The sequence below is a fragment of the Zonotrichia albicollis genome, chromosome 3, assembly GCF_047830755.1.
Source record: "Zonotrichia albicollis isolate bZonAlb1 chromosome 3, bZonAlb1.hap1, whole genome shotgun sequence".
NCBI classification, from domain to species: domain Eukaryota; kingdom Metazoa; phylum Chordata; class Aves; order Passeriformes; family Passerellidae; genus Zonotrichia; species Zonotrichia albicollis.
In genome coordinates, this window is record NC_133821.1 from 14,831,264 (window position 1) to 14,845,855 (window position 14,592).

The 14,592-nt window shown below is 37.8% G+C and overlaps 1 protein-coding gene across 14 annotated transcripts in view; it reads left to right on the forward strand.

Annotated features, from left to right (window-relative positions):
- The window catches only part of CDC42BPA (CDC42 binding protein kinase alpha), a 186,760-nt gene that overhangs the window by 52,290 nt on the left and 119,878 nt on the right, over positions 1-14,592 (forward strand). For all 14 annotated transcript variants that reach the window (XM_014268141.3, XM_014268142.3, XM_014268134.3 and 11 more), the window contains exons 3-4: positions 6,834-6,925; positions 13,026-13,109. In XM_014268141.3, the coding sequence (XP_014123616.1) occupies positions 6,834-6,925; positions 13,026-13,109 (176 nt within the window). The remainder of the gene's footprint in view (positions 1-6,833; positions 6,926-13,025; positions 13,110-14,592) is intronic.

Sequence of the window (14,592 nt, forward strand, 5' to 3'; positions counted from 1 at the left end):
CTGCTTTACATAAGAAAAAGTAATGCTTTGAAGAACTAAGAATTCTCCTTATTCATTTTTGATGCCTGATTTATTTTGAATTTCAGATTATTTAGTAATTCTAAACACAGGTCTGATTGATTGTACTTACAGCTGAAATGTCCAGCATTTTTGGCAGTCAAATACCAGCATATTGGGTTATTTTTCAGACATTGGGGAATGTGAGGTTTAAGCTTGACTGTTGGAAGTGTGATTTTAATTGACTTGTTTCCAGCTCTGGGACAGCATGAGGGATGGAGTCAAAGCAGTGTTCTGCTTTTTTAAGTGCAAGGCCACCGTCTTCCTTGTCCTTTGTTTTAGCCTTTCAGGGTTTTTAAATGTCACAAAACTTTCTTCCTGTCTGCTCTTGATTTGCTCTCAGAGCATTTCCATCCTCTTTAATAGGTGGAACAGGAGTCTTGTAGCACAACCAGTTCAGTTTTGCTCTAGAATTCCAATCCACAGCAGGATGAATTAAAATTCAATATTTCACTTTGCTGCTAGTATAATAATATTTAAACATAGGGTGGTTTACTGAAGTTCTTGAGATGAGAAAGAATGGTAATATAAAAAAAATAATGGCTGTATCTTGATGTGGTATGGAAGTGTTGTCCAGATCTGCAATGGGTGTTTTGTGAACACAGGGATTATTTTTCGTTTGAGTCTGGGGAAGGAAAAACCAGTATTTTATTTTTTCCCTAATTTTAAAGTTCCAGTTGAAGAATATTTTGTGGTAGTTGTAGCCAAAGTTGGCTGGATGGTCTCTACTTGACCTTGATGCAAACACAGTAGGATCCAGAATATTGTGTCTGTCTATACCATAGTACAGGAATTTGTGGACATGCTTCTCATTCCTGGAAAATGCCAGATTCTTAACTTGTGCTTAGAGATGCTGGCACTTAACTGTTCATCAGGGAAAACATGTCAAAAATGTTCTGAGGGAGTGAAAACTGAATCCTAACTGTTAAAACTGAGCAGAGTATTTGTGGCTTTTATTTTTTACATTGTCTTGACTGATGTTCTGTGGTTCAGCTGCTATCGCTGTTGACTGCAGCGTTTCACCCCGATTTCCTCCTGAGAGTTGGCAGAAACTGCAAAAGCCTTCTTGGCTATTCTGCCAGCCTTAGGTGGGTGGAAAGATTTCTTTTCCATCTCCTCTCAAATTATGCTTTAAGCAGCTTTGCCTTGCTGATTGTCAATTGCTTCCCTTTTGTTTGGAGAAAGACTGTTTTTCTTGAGGATGGTTTTCTCTCACACCTCCTTTCTGGAGTTTTTTGAAAGCTCTAGCTTTGGTCTGTCTTAACTCAAAAATGCTATTTACACATTTCATAATCTCAGCTGATAGAAGCCAGTGGAAAATAAATATTTTAGGTTTGGATCAAGCCTGTAAAGTAGAAATACTTGTGAAGTTCCTTTCAGGATTTTAGCCAAAATTTCAAAACTACAGAGCACTTTTAAAAAACAGAGCTGTCAATATATTATTTTGCTTTGGGTTTGTGGTGGGGTTTTTTGTTGGGGTGGTTGAGTTTATTTTTTTTCCCCCAAAGACAGCACTAAGAAGAATTAGAGAACCTTCTGGTATTGAGTTAAATGACAATCTCTTAGATTATGTGCTTTTTTTTTCTCATATGCATGGGGAAGCTCTGTATGTATTTTAATAAATACTTTTATCTAGTGAAGCAAAGGGGTCTTGAAATGGTAAGTGACCAGTTTCCCATGGTTGTTTTCTTTCCCAATCTGTTGCCTTCAGAATGAACTTTCACTGTTGTTGTTGACAATTCTGGTGGACACAGTTTTTAATTTTTATAGCTTTGGCTTGACATGGCATTTTACATTGCACAGTGCAGTGGGCAGAAGGATGGGTTTGTTGTGGGATGTCTGATTGCTAAGGGGAAGCATGTTTTGTAATTTGGGAAGAAAGATAAGGGTATCTTACTTCAGCCTGTCAGTCAAGGGTACAATCTTCAGTCTTAGCAGAGTTAGCCAGCTTATTTATCCATAAGTAAATGCAGCACCAGTGAGACACTGAGAGGAATTCCTGAGCACTGTCTTGTTATGTTTTCTATTTAAATGGGTCCCAATTGCTGCTCCAGGTGTGCTGCACTTTCTTTAACAGTCAACATGATCTTCATCTCACTTGGGTTCAATTTCAACCCATTCCTGCAGCACCCCTGGTTCCCTTCAGTGCTGGGGAGGGGAAGGGGCCCTGGTAGGTGAGGGAGAAGCAGGAGCCCCCAGCAGGTTAGCCTGGGAAAATCTGAATTCCAGGGCCAGCCCTGCCCAGGCTCTGCAGGCAGAAGCTTGGAGCTGGAGGGACACTGAGCAGGGCAGGAGCATGAGACTAACTTTGCTAATAACGCATCCAAAACAGCTGTTTTACTGTTTTGATGTCATTTGGTATAATACTAATACTAAACTGCATTGGGCTATCAACCATGTCACTGCCATCCTGTGTCAGCTCTTTGGAAGATGTGGACTTTTATCTCCAAGAGTTTAAAACATAACCCCCTTATTATTAAATAGGCTGTAAGTAATGCTAATAACTGCTTCCCCACTGTAAATATGATAAACAGACTGTTGAAGCTCAGTGTCACTACTGCAGAGCTCATTGTTTTGCCTCTCTTCTGCTGGATGCTTGCTGTAATTATAATAAAATCCTGCCTTTCCAGGGCCAGGGGGTAGAACATATGTTCCTCTGCATGCCTGGCTTGGCAACTAGACTCCTCCTGAGTGTTTTTCTATGTGTTTAACATGTTACTTCTGATGGAGTTCTGGTTAAATTTCAACCAGAAAAAAAAAATCTAAATTTCTAACACTTGTAGTATTCTCCTTTTACTGAATTTTATTTTTTTTCATGGATTGTAGGCATAAATGGAATGAGTGGCTAGAGCATGAAATGTGGGGATAGAGCCATAGAAACATAAATTGAAAAAATAGTCATGGCAGGTTCACCTTGTTTGAAAATTCAGCTTAGCTTCCTGCATCAGTACATTAGTTGCCCTGAGGGTGAATTGGGAGATTGTTTTTCCTTGCCATGTGTAATTGATTGAATAAGTGCAAGGAATCTTGCCAAGAGGGTGGTGGCACAGTTTTCCCAGGCAGGGTGAGATGGGAAGCACTGGCCAGGTGGAATGGCCAAGTGTTCTCACAGAACAGATTTTATAGGTCAGTTCTTATCTCTCCATCTCCTTCACAGAGATTGATAACATAGAGTATTTTTCACAGCAGCTTCCTCCATGAACATTGTGTATGACTTGTCAATGTGTGGCCATAGAGAACATGCTGGAAAGTTTTATATCGTGAACTTCCAGCTCTTGTGAGCTGAAAACCAGCAGGAGGAGGCAGTGGTCAGGCTGCCCACACTTACCACCCCTTGTTGGGAGGAGGAAGAGTTCTCTTTGGCACAGCAAACTGCTCCCTAATCTGTATCACACATGGCTAGCAGCTTTGAAAAGGGATGTGTGTGTGGAAAATATCATCTATGCCCCTGTGTATTTCTGTAGGCTGAATGAAGCAGCAAAGGAAATGCTCATACTGCCTCTCAAAAATCTGCAGAGAAAGTGTGTCACTCTCATATCAAGCATGAAAGAAACCACAGCTCCTGTGCAAAAAGAGGGTGTTGTTGTGTGTTAACTTTGTGCTGCTTCTCTTTAGGAAGATGAGGGTGTAAATGAGGGCTGTGTTCCTGCAAATCTGCTTTTCAGGGACCCCTGTTTTCCCTGGCCTGACCATTTGCTCTCTCTAAGGCCTGTAGGACACTGCAGAGTGCTTGCCAGAGGTCTGCCTGTTCACCTCCTAGTCTGGAAATCTGTGTGGATGAAACGCTGTCTGCAGAGAGCCTTCCAAGACCCCAGGCCAGGCCAAGTTTTCTATACTTAACATTGCTGTTGCCACAAGAGCAGCAGATGTTTGCACAGTAGACAAACAACGTTGATGATAAAGCAAATTGACCTTTTTTGGAACAAGCTATTTGGAGCACATTCCTAGGGCAATTCTTTTTTTTTTTTTTTTTTTTTTCCCTTTCCCCCCCTTTTTTGTTTCTTTTTTTTTTTTTCCTGGGGCTCTAACTTTTCTTCCAAGAGCTGCTTGGCTCTACATTGACATCTCTGCTAGAGGTGATAAAAAAGTTACAGAGGAGGGAGGTTTTACAAACTTTTCCACTGATGCTGATACCACAAATCATTTAACCTACTCCAAACCTATTTTTGTCGTCGCTATTTGACTGAAGTAGTTATAGTGATGTTTATTTTTCCAGAATCCCTATGGGAACCCTGGAAGATTTCAGAACGTAATAATTAAAGAATGACAGGCCTTTCCTTGCAATATGAAGTGAGGAAGAGCTTTGTGGTTTAAACAGCTATGCTGTTGCTTGTTAGCAAGAAATTCTGCCTTGTACTCTAGCCAGGCCTATAATGGTCAAAAAATGCTGCAGTTGAGAACTACATGTTTGTTTTCAATCAGTTGTTTTTCAAGTTAAAAGGTTCTAATGGCTTGTTTTAATTTGTTCAGTAGTATTAGTCAGTAGTATTGATATTTGTATTCAGTCACTTAGTGTAGCACAGCTCAGGGTGTCCAAGTAAGGCAGTATATTGTCTTATCACTTTTTCTACTGCAAGACCTTTCTTTTAAGGAATAAAAGATTCTTGAAAGTTTGGGGAATCTCTGTGAAGTTGAGTGATATACTTCTGTTTAAATTGCATTTTAGCAGTATTTAAAATGTAATATTAAACCTATATTTTAATTTTTTAGTTCAATATTTTGAATAAAGTTATTTTAAATGTAAAGCTAAAGTAGCACTGCAGTAAAAATCTCAGTGTTGTATGGCTGCATCTTTACTATTTGGACCTACTGGGTTTTCTTTAATCATAAGCTGCTGTTCCTCTAGTTGGAACAGATGTAATTCCTGGGGGAGAAATTTCAGGAAAGAGACCAGATTCAGACTTTGGAACCACTGAGATTTTTAAAGGGTTTCATGTATTGTACCACGAAAGTTACTAGAGCTGTGCTGTAAACATGTGCTGCCTTTTTGTGTCATTGTTCTGCAGATGTGGTTTAGAAAGCTGCTTTGACTAGGATGAATATGTTTTGTGAGGGGTTTTAGGTATCAAAACTACAGGTAGCTTGTGTCTTGACTCAGTTTATAAGGTTGCTTTGCTGAACAGAAGGTAGCATGGTTCTGGACAAGGATGCTGTAGTGCCTTGATGGGCTGCACGATTAATATTAAAATTCTAATTTGAATTATAGCGTTTTAGCAGGATTATTTCATAACATTAGAAAGACAAAATTCTGAATTCTAGGAGAACCCAAATTTGGTTTCTTACATGTGTCTAGGACTATTTAACTTGGTTCTTACTTAGGGTCATTTGCTTTTGGAGCTTTTGAAAACAGTTCCCCACTTCTGTTTAGAAATGTTATTCTGAACAAATTGTTCTGCAGTATGATGTCTTGTCACAACTCTTCCCTGCAAATAAATCTGCACTGATTCCATCAGCTCCTGCAGAGAGAGAAATGGACAGAGATGGGCCTCTGTCCCCTGAAAGCGTAAGCTAATAAGGTTTTATGGGCCTTGTAAAATGGTGACTTTACAATGTGCCTTTTTGGGGTTTTGTGATTCAGCAGTGTGATTGTCAGTGCCTTGTCTGTTACAAAAATCATGTTCCCTTTTCATAGATGTGAAACTGGGTGAAGTATCTCAAGTTGCTTTTTTGGAATCATTGAGCTAGACTGCCTTTGAGCCAGAAATTGAATTTATATTTTGGAGACCCATCCCAATCCTGATTATACAATGTTCTTGTATGAACCATATTTACTGGAGTATCTGGTTTAGTAATAGGATTTCATTTGTGTAAAGCATTGAATGTGCCTTTAGAACAATAATTTTATAAAGAAATCCTTTTCCTGCTAAATTACTTAAAGCTTTAATTTTTAAGTTTTTTTTTACCAAGGGTTGTGCTATGCATGTTTTGATGTAGAGCTATCAGTAACTTGTTTTGCATGCATGCAGAGATATATTAATGAACCAGGGCTGATTAATTGTAGTGCTAAATGGGGCTAAAAGAGAAGAATAGTATTCCTGAGACTTTTACTGCAAACAGTGCTGGGATTTTACCTGTCTGGAATACAGTACATTAGTTTGCTTACTGCTTTCAAATATATTTTAAAAGAGGGGGAAAAGGAGAAGTAAATGAAGCTTATCTTGAAAATGCGTTCAGTTTTTTCACTGTATGTGTTAATAATGTCTTGAGTGCAACTGTTCTTCCTTCCAAAACTAAGAATTGACTATTAAGTGTTCCCTTGAAGACGTATTTTTCAAAAACTGTTGCATAATACATTGTGTAGGCCAATATTGCCCTTCCACGTACCATTTACCACCATTTTAATTTCTCATTGAATACAGTATTGTCTGGCTGATTGGCAAAAAAATTAATATTGTCCAAAGCGAACTCATTATATTAGACTTTGCTTTTGCAACCAGAATTATATAGCACAGATTCAGTGGATGTCTGTGAACTCAAAAGTCTGTGGAAAAATACAGTCAGCTTGACTCCATTTTTTTAAATTAAAAGACGGCAAAAAGCAAGCTTACTTTGTAAACCTTTTTCTCACAGCAGTTTTGACTTAGTTCTTACTTAAGTATTTCTAGCTTTAAACTTTATTATATTCCTTTAGGATAAACAGGTGTATAAGCAAAACGATCCTTTGGTTTTAGGCCTCTGATTGCATCTATTTTGTGTTACTGTTACCTTGTTCTTTGATTTTTGCGTGGGTTGTTTTCTCGTTTTTAATGATTCTCTTTTTTTCTCCTTTTTTTCAGCCAAACCTTTTACATCTAAAGTGAAACAGATGCGACTACATAAAGAAGATTTTGAGATTCTGAAGGTGATTGGTCGAGGAGCCTTTGGGGAGGTAGGTGTGAGAAGGAGGTGGAAGGGTTTTGATCATTCTCTTGCAGACCTGCAGCACTGAGGAGAAGAGACAGTTCATAACAATACACTGATATTCAGGTTTTTACATTCTTTAGCCATAATGGATATTATAGGCCCACCTAATGTTTGATGCAAGTACATCTTGTTTTATACATTTTTTGACACCTCTTTTTATGTCATATGAGTTTTGAGAGCAGGCAGGCTCACATGGATTGAGAAGACACCATGTTTCAACTGTCTGAGGATAAATCATTTGCTTGACTAATTCTTTCCAGTCAGGAGGTGGAGATCAGTGTGTAACTGGTGGTTTAGAAGTCAAATAATTGCTAATTTTCCTGATAACTATACAGTCTGAAAGTAGTTTTCAGCAGCTTAATTAGCCAGATATTGGCACTGACATTCCAACAACATAGAGAAATATCTCTTTTCCTGTAATTAAGTTTCCTATTTTAAGGAACTTTTGAATATTTTTCCTGTATTTCTTTTAAGGACTTCGGCAGATGTTATTTTCCTTTTCAGTTGTCACCTACTGCTGTCAAACCATACCATTTTTTGCTGCTTCTGATTAAGCTATCTCTTACTTGAATTTGCCATACAAGTCTGTTGATCACTAGGTCAAGGAAACTTTAAAATGTTAGCTTTCTACCCAATTTTTCTCAATTCTTTTGGGTGCATGAGCTCTGTTTTCATGCAGTACACTGTAGGAAGAGCAATCTAATGTATAGCAGTGCCTTGAGTTTTTCATGGCTAAATATACTGCAGATGTGGGTGGTGTGGAAAGCCTCTGCAGGAGGTACTGCATAGTGCCTGAAAATGCACATGAACTTAAACCCAAAGAAAAAGATTTACTGATCAAAGTGTTGATTGCCTTTGGAAATGGAAGTTCTCTGTGACAGGAGAGGATTTCTGGAGGCTCTGGCATTTTAGAGAGAAGAGTTGTTGTCAGGTTCACTTTCATGTTTGCATCTTGTGTGAAAATCAGTCTTTGCCAGTCTGTGATTGTGGAACAGTAGACTCCTGTAGGTAGTGTGTCAGGAAGAGGAATTTTTACTGTAGTGTGTGCCACTACATACTCTGATCCCTATGTGCAGATATAATCATTGGGCAGCTGTAAAAATAACAAAAAAGGTAGTATTTATTTAGCTGCTTTATCACTCTTGGTTTTGGTCCATCTGGAGTGAAGCTTCTTTATAAAGGAGACTGATGGCTGAAGTTACTCATGGATGATTTATCTTTAGTCTAAACCTCTGCCACAGAGAATGTTGCAATCTCCATTTTGATGTAAACACTTCTGCTTAAAAGATTAGCCTTGGTCAGTGCTACCATAGGAGTTGCAGCTGAGTTACAGATTGTGATAAATATAAGAAAAATCGCTGATGTTGATTCCTTCTTGTTGGGAGGATCATGCATAAAACCTGCCTTATATTGTATTTTTAAGGCAAGTCATTTTTGTCTGCTAAATCAGCACCAAGCTCCACAGCAGCTGAACCGCAGAGAAACCGTGGTTCTTTCTCAGGAAGTTCTTTGTGGTGAATCATCCCCTGAACAGTGAGAATGTAACTTTCCCTGTCCCCTTCTGGGGACAGCCTGTGTGATTGGCGAGTTCTTCTCTTCTAGGAACACTGTTTCTTTCTAATTCCTTATCTGAGGAAGATAACGTGACTCTATGATTGTCAAAATCTTCAGTAAGGGGAAAAATGAAGCTCTTTCAGTGAAGATGTTTGGGTTTTTATGTTCTTAATAAATATTTGGAAGGATATGTGTCTTGCTGGCTTAGCAAAGACAAGTTCTACTCAGACATTTGTCTAAGAAAAGAAATTGCTAATTTTTCTGTAAAATAACCAGTAAATATCTGAGGAAAATTGAAAAATGGACCACCAAATTTTACTGCTACTTAAACCACAAAAAACTATATTAATATTAAATTGCACAAGACTTGTATTTACTGAGACAGATTAAGAAATCTGAAAGAATGTATTTTCTTTCCAGCAAACTATAAATGAGACCAAGGTTGCTCTAGGTTACTGGGAGGGGTAATTTTTGTCTCCTGAATCAACATAATTCTGAAATTCTGTAGACTACAAAGTTAGTGCAAGTTTTCTTTGGCACAGTCTCAGACTTGTTCTTATTTTGATTTTACGCTACTCAATTTCTTTAATTTGCATAGTCAAGAAATATTTCCCTTTTTGTTTTTACAAGTTTAATGCAGACAAAAAGTAGTTCAAACTCGTTATTGCTTATAACTGTCAGAGTTCATTGGTCCTAGTTTTTCTTTTTCCCCTTTCCCTGTTTTCTGCCTTGTGAAAAGGTTTCCTTTTTGTCAAATTATTCATATGCCCCTTCCCTCTGCATGCATGCATATACTTATTTACAATTACATGTAAGAGTGCTGTCTTTAGAAAACACAGATGTTTTGCTTGGGGGAGGAGCAGGATTATCATGGTAAAATTAATAATGTGGGCTTCAAGCAATTCACTGTGCTGGCTTTGAGCAGCAGGGTTTGAAAAACCGAACTCAAAACAAAAAGACTTTAAATTTGGGAGCTGAAAATGCTGCTAGGAAAGGTGAAGCAACTGGACAACAGCTCTTTGTGGTGTCCCTCAGCAGTGTAAAAGTGCACTTTAGTCAAAGTTCTATCTACTGCCAAAATTTTCAGTTGATTCTGTTATGGCTTTGAAAAAAACAACAGTGCATGCTGATGCTATCAAATACCAGGTTGTTATGTTGTTGATATTTTGAAGATGATGAGTTTTATAGCTTGAGAATGAGCTAGTTACTCCTAATTTTTGTCATACAGTTATGAACAGTAACATTCTTTCTTGAGTGCTTGTTCTTGCTGGACAAGAAAACCAATGCTGAATCTTTTTTTCTACTTTTATTGTTTTTCTCTTTCTTTCAACTTTAATAGCTTCTATTCTAGTTTTTTTTTTTCTGTAAAAGGCTATTCCTTTTTAAGCAAAGGGAAAGTGCAGAGAAATATCACAGAGACAAATAGGCAAGCTTGGGGCAGAAGGTGTCTGACAGCATGCCAAACTAGACTGCTGTTTGTGGGAAATATTGAAAATGGTTGGAGGACGAAGAAAAAAGCTTCATATCTGGCTAAAACCAAGATGTTTACATCAGCACATACCAATCTTTTTTTTTTTTTTGGCTGCTCACAGGGAAATAAAATTTAAAAAAAAATGCCAACCTTTAAAAAGTCTAATTTTAAGAAGTTCCAGTAGCAAGACACTTCAGGATCACTAGGAGTGATTACTCTTTCTTCAGTCTTGACAGCTTCACTAGGGAAGGGAGAAGATCAAAACAAAACTCTGTCTGTATTTGTGCCTTTGTGTAGGTAGTAAATACTCTGTGTATATATAAACACTGCCTAGATTTGTAATCATGATTCAGAATTTTTTTTTTTGTTACAATTAAAAACTGCATCAGTCTGCTCAATTCTGAAGTGTCAGGTTTTACTTTCACAGTCTTGGAATAAGCATTTTGGGATTGACTTTTCTAAAGCACTGAGACACCCCCAAAAACATGCTGTGATTGCAGAAAGATGCTGATGATGTCTGTGATCTTTTGTGTGTGGTGGTTATTGATATGGAATAACATTAATGGCTTTCACAGACTAAAAGCTTCAGACTGATTGTAAACACAGCTGGTAAGCACGAGTCTATTTTTGTTCTTTAGTCACTCTTCAATGCTGTTACACATTTGCAGAAGGTACCAAGCCCTTGTTCATGCCACAGAAAGCCTGTGTTCCAAATCTTCACCAAAGGCAGTGCTGTGGCTCCTGCACTTGTGTCCAAGTGATTGCTGGAAATTCAGGCAGCTGTGCACTCTTACTGTGTGTCTTTCAATAAGCAAGTCCTGTGCAGGATAACACAGCCTTGCACTGAGCATGCTGCAGGCAAGAAATGAATTCCTGAAATTGGCCTTGAAATACTTGTATTGTCTTATGCCTCTGGCTGCCTCTACTCCAATGGTTAATGGTGGGGAAAAATTTATTTCCCATGCTGGGCAGCAGGAGCTACTCCGCTTTAGTAGCAGCAGCCTGTTAATCTTTCCCAGCAAGAGTCCCAAAACACTTAAAGGTCTTTGGGGCACAACTACATTGTAGCTTCATACCACAGGCTGCATCACCAAGGGTGCCCCTGTTATCCAAGTCATGTAGGATACAGTTGGAATACTGATAAGGTGCAATTTTGAGGCTTTCTCCTCCTGCCATTTTTCCTTAGAAATTGATACAACTGATGGCCTACCAGAGCCTCTAAGATTGACAGTATAGCAAAAGGACTATCAAGATCAAATCCACACTCTGGGCGATGTATCACTGCAAAAGATTCATCTTTCCCTCAAAAAAAAAATTGTGATTCTCACTCTTGGGTTTCCATGCACACCACAGCGAACATTCTTTATGAATTAAAGTTATTATATTATAGGCTAAAGTAATAATCCATTTTTGTTTTTCAAGTCTGAAAATTCCTTGATGGATTCTAAATCTGAGCTCAAACCTCATGTGAGGTAACCTTTAAAAATTTCAGCCCATAAACTAGTTTAAACAAATAAATGCAATACCTTTCTGTCTTATATCCTCTTTTTATCTCCTTGCCACTGCCTCCCCCTGCAACCCCAGACGGCAGCAGTGTCAAGAGCAGGGCTGATAATGTACATATGGTAAGTGACAGCTGCTTGGCCTGGGAGTCTGTAGCTAGGCAGGAGCCACACTGTGAGGTACGCATTGATTTAGACATCAGAGCATTGCACTCCTTCAGCCTGGGCTTTTGCCTCGTTTGTGAAGCTGTTGCAGCTGATGACACATCTGAAGATGGTTCAAAGAGGTTTGCATGACACTTCCTTCAAACTGTCTGATCCTGTATTTTCTTTTCTGTTATCACTGTCTTCACACATTGCTGGTTTGCTGATGGTGAGAGAGGTGAAAGGAATGTAGGATTCAACCTTGGTATTTTTTTTGTCACTGGCCTGCAGGATGAAGATGATGATAATCTGTGTGACAGCGTGTTGGTTTGTAACCAGGTGCACACAGAAATAAACTTTTATCTGCTTTAGTTTTAAGGCTTCTTTAAAAGGCAAGAGGCAGAACAGAATAGTTGGAGAATGGTTGTTAAAATGTAAAGTGATTGTTGAACTTTTCTGTAGTTAGGATGATAATGCTGGTCTAGTTCTGATCAGCAGCTTTGAGTTTGTGGCACTTTCACACCCATTTTGGTTAAGACACTGAGTTTTCCATACCCAGGGAAGCCGGAGCTGTGAAAACAAGTTTGTGTAAACTTCTTCCTTCCCTCTTTCCTAAAAATATTCTATGTTAGCTTATATTATAGCTAAACAAAACTAATATTCTCAAAAAAGGATGGTGTCAGTGAACTTCATTAATTTATTATTACAGAGGCCTATGGCATCTAATGTTTCAGAAGCTATGAGGAGAGGAGAGGCAGCTGGGCTGGATTGTTTTGTTAAGTTTCACTTCTCTAGAAAATGTGCATTTTTCTGTTTTCCTGTTGCTTACAACAGATATCATAAAGAGCTCATTGAACTTCAGGTGGAAAAATGTGAAGTCATACTATCTTTGAAGAAAATGTAGTGCATGATTTGAAACGAGAGTGGAAGTTGCTTTATGGCAAATCTACAGTTTTATTTGTTTTTAAAACCAAAACCACATTGTTTATCTTGATTTAGAAGCTGCTGTGCTGTTACCTTTTTGTTGAGGGCTCTAAAGTTTAAATAAGTGTGTAGCACTGAAGTGTAGGAATATAAAGCATAGAGCTAGAGAGCTTCATGTCATTATGATACAGCAAGAAGTGTGATGCTAAGAAATGCCAGTTTTCATTGACAGTCACTTAGAAAAAAATTATACCTAGGGAAAGTGTGATACATAAAGAAAGCTTGCAATAAATGTGTAATTTTCCTGGACTATTGAGGTGTTTCTATTTTGAGGGTGTGGTATTTTGTGCATAGTAAAAATGTATCCAGAATAGTTGAAAAAAACCTCCAAAACTGCAAGGTTACATAAAAATGAAAACAATATGTATTTTCTTGTTGTAACTCATTTGTCTTTCATTTCTTTTTTCCAGGTTGCAGTAGTAAAACTGAAAAATGCAGATAAAGTTTTTGCCATGAAGATACTTAATAAGTGGGAGATGCTGAAGAGAGCTGAAGTAAGATTGCAGTAACATTTTCCATGATTGTGTCCCCTCTTACTTTGCTGAATTGTTATTTCTCTGTCCACAAGTCTCCATGTTTATTAGAGGGATGGAGGAAGTGCTTCACTATTTACTGGCAGTATAAAAAAAATATTAAATAAGCTTAAAGCAATTCATCAGAAGGGTTTAAATGTCCTGGAATCTTGACTTCTGTGGGCCTGAATGTTTTTGACATTAGACCTTTTCTGTAATTGTCCAGAAATTGCCCACTGCACAAGTCATCTTTTAATACATTTGTTCCAGTTGGGAATGTCTTTAGCAAGTATTTTCCATGGTGGAAGGTAATTACTGAGCTATAAGAAGGTAATTGCTGAGCTATAGCTCATCAAGTCAATTAGTTGCTCAGTAGTTAGAACTTAGTAAAGGCCCAATGAGTGGATTGAAAAATCAGAAAGATTAAATTTTCAAATTAATTAGAGGGCATGTTTCATAAAAATGTTCATCTGCAAAAATATGTGATAAAAAGTTCCTCGTTAAAGCTGGAGTCCATTTTATGTCTGGAAAAGGTGGAACAGCTCCTTCACCAGCCTTACTTTTGCCTTAGCTGTCTACTTTCTTTATACAACTCTGCTCTTCACAAATCCTTGGTATATTTCCCCTGGATTCCTTTGAAAGGAAGCTTTTGAAATGCAACCTGCACCTGAATACTTGTGTATTAATTTTAGATGGAACGTGTATCTAACTCTCTAATTTGCTTTGAAATTCTTCATCTGTGCGTACTAAAAATACACTCATAAATATATAGTTTTTATTTGAGACCTCAACTTTGCTGCTCTCAAACTGCCTTGCTGTTCAGCTGCTTCCAAGTTTATTCTGATTTCCTCATTTATGTTTTAATTACATCTTGGTAGGAAGTGAGATCAATGGGAAACCATCACACTCTTAAAAAAATGTGTTCAGACAAATTAAAGCCAATTTTTGATGTGTGCACATCCTGTTTCTTTTAATGAAAATGTTATAACAGTAAGAAGTATAAATGGCTTGCAGATTGTGGTTAGATGTGCACAATGTGTTTCCTTTTTATCCAGAAATTATTCAGATACTGAGCAATCCTGGCAGTAGTCTTGATACAAAGAGATATTTCTCTCCAAGACAAATGTCATTACTGTAAGTTTTATTATTTCACTGAAAAAGAAAGGACCAGGAATAAAGCTCCACTCTGTTTTTAAATGTACCCTTTTAGAGTGAGTTTGAAAACTGTTTCTTTGCATTAGCATACAGTTATAAATAGGTTTCAAAAATTTTTCTCTATGCAAGATATTAAAAATACTCTTCCCATGGGTCCAGCTGAATTTTCGGAAGTCTGAACTGTTAGCCTAAAAAGAACTACAGCAATGTTTTTCCATGTATTTGTAACCCATGGGTATATAGTGGAAAGAGAACCATCTGGAGTGAAAAAGCATTATAAAGCATGACCTTTAGCAACTGTAACCTGTCA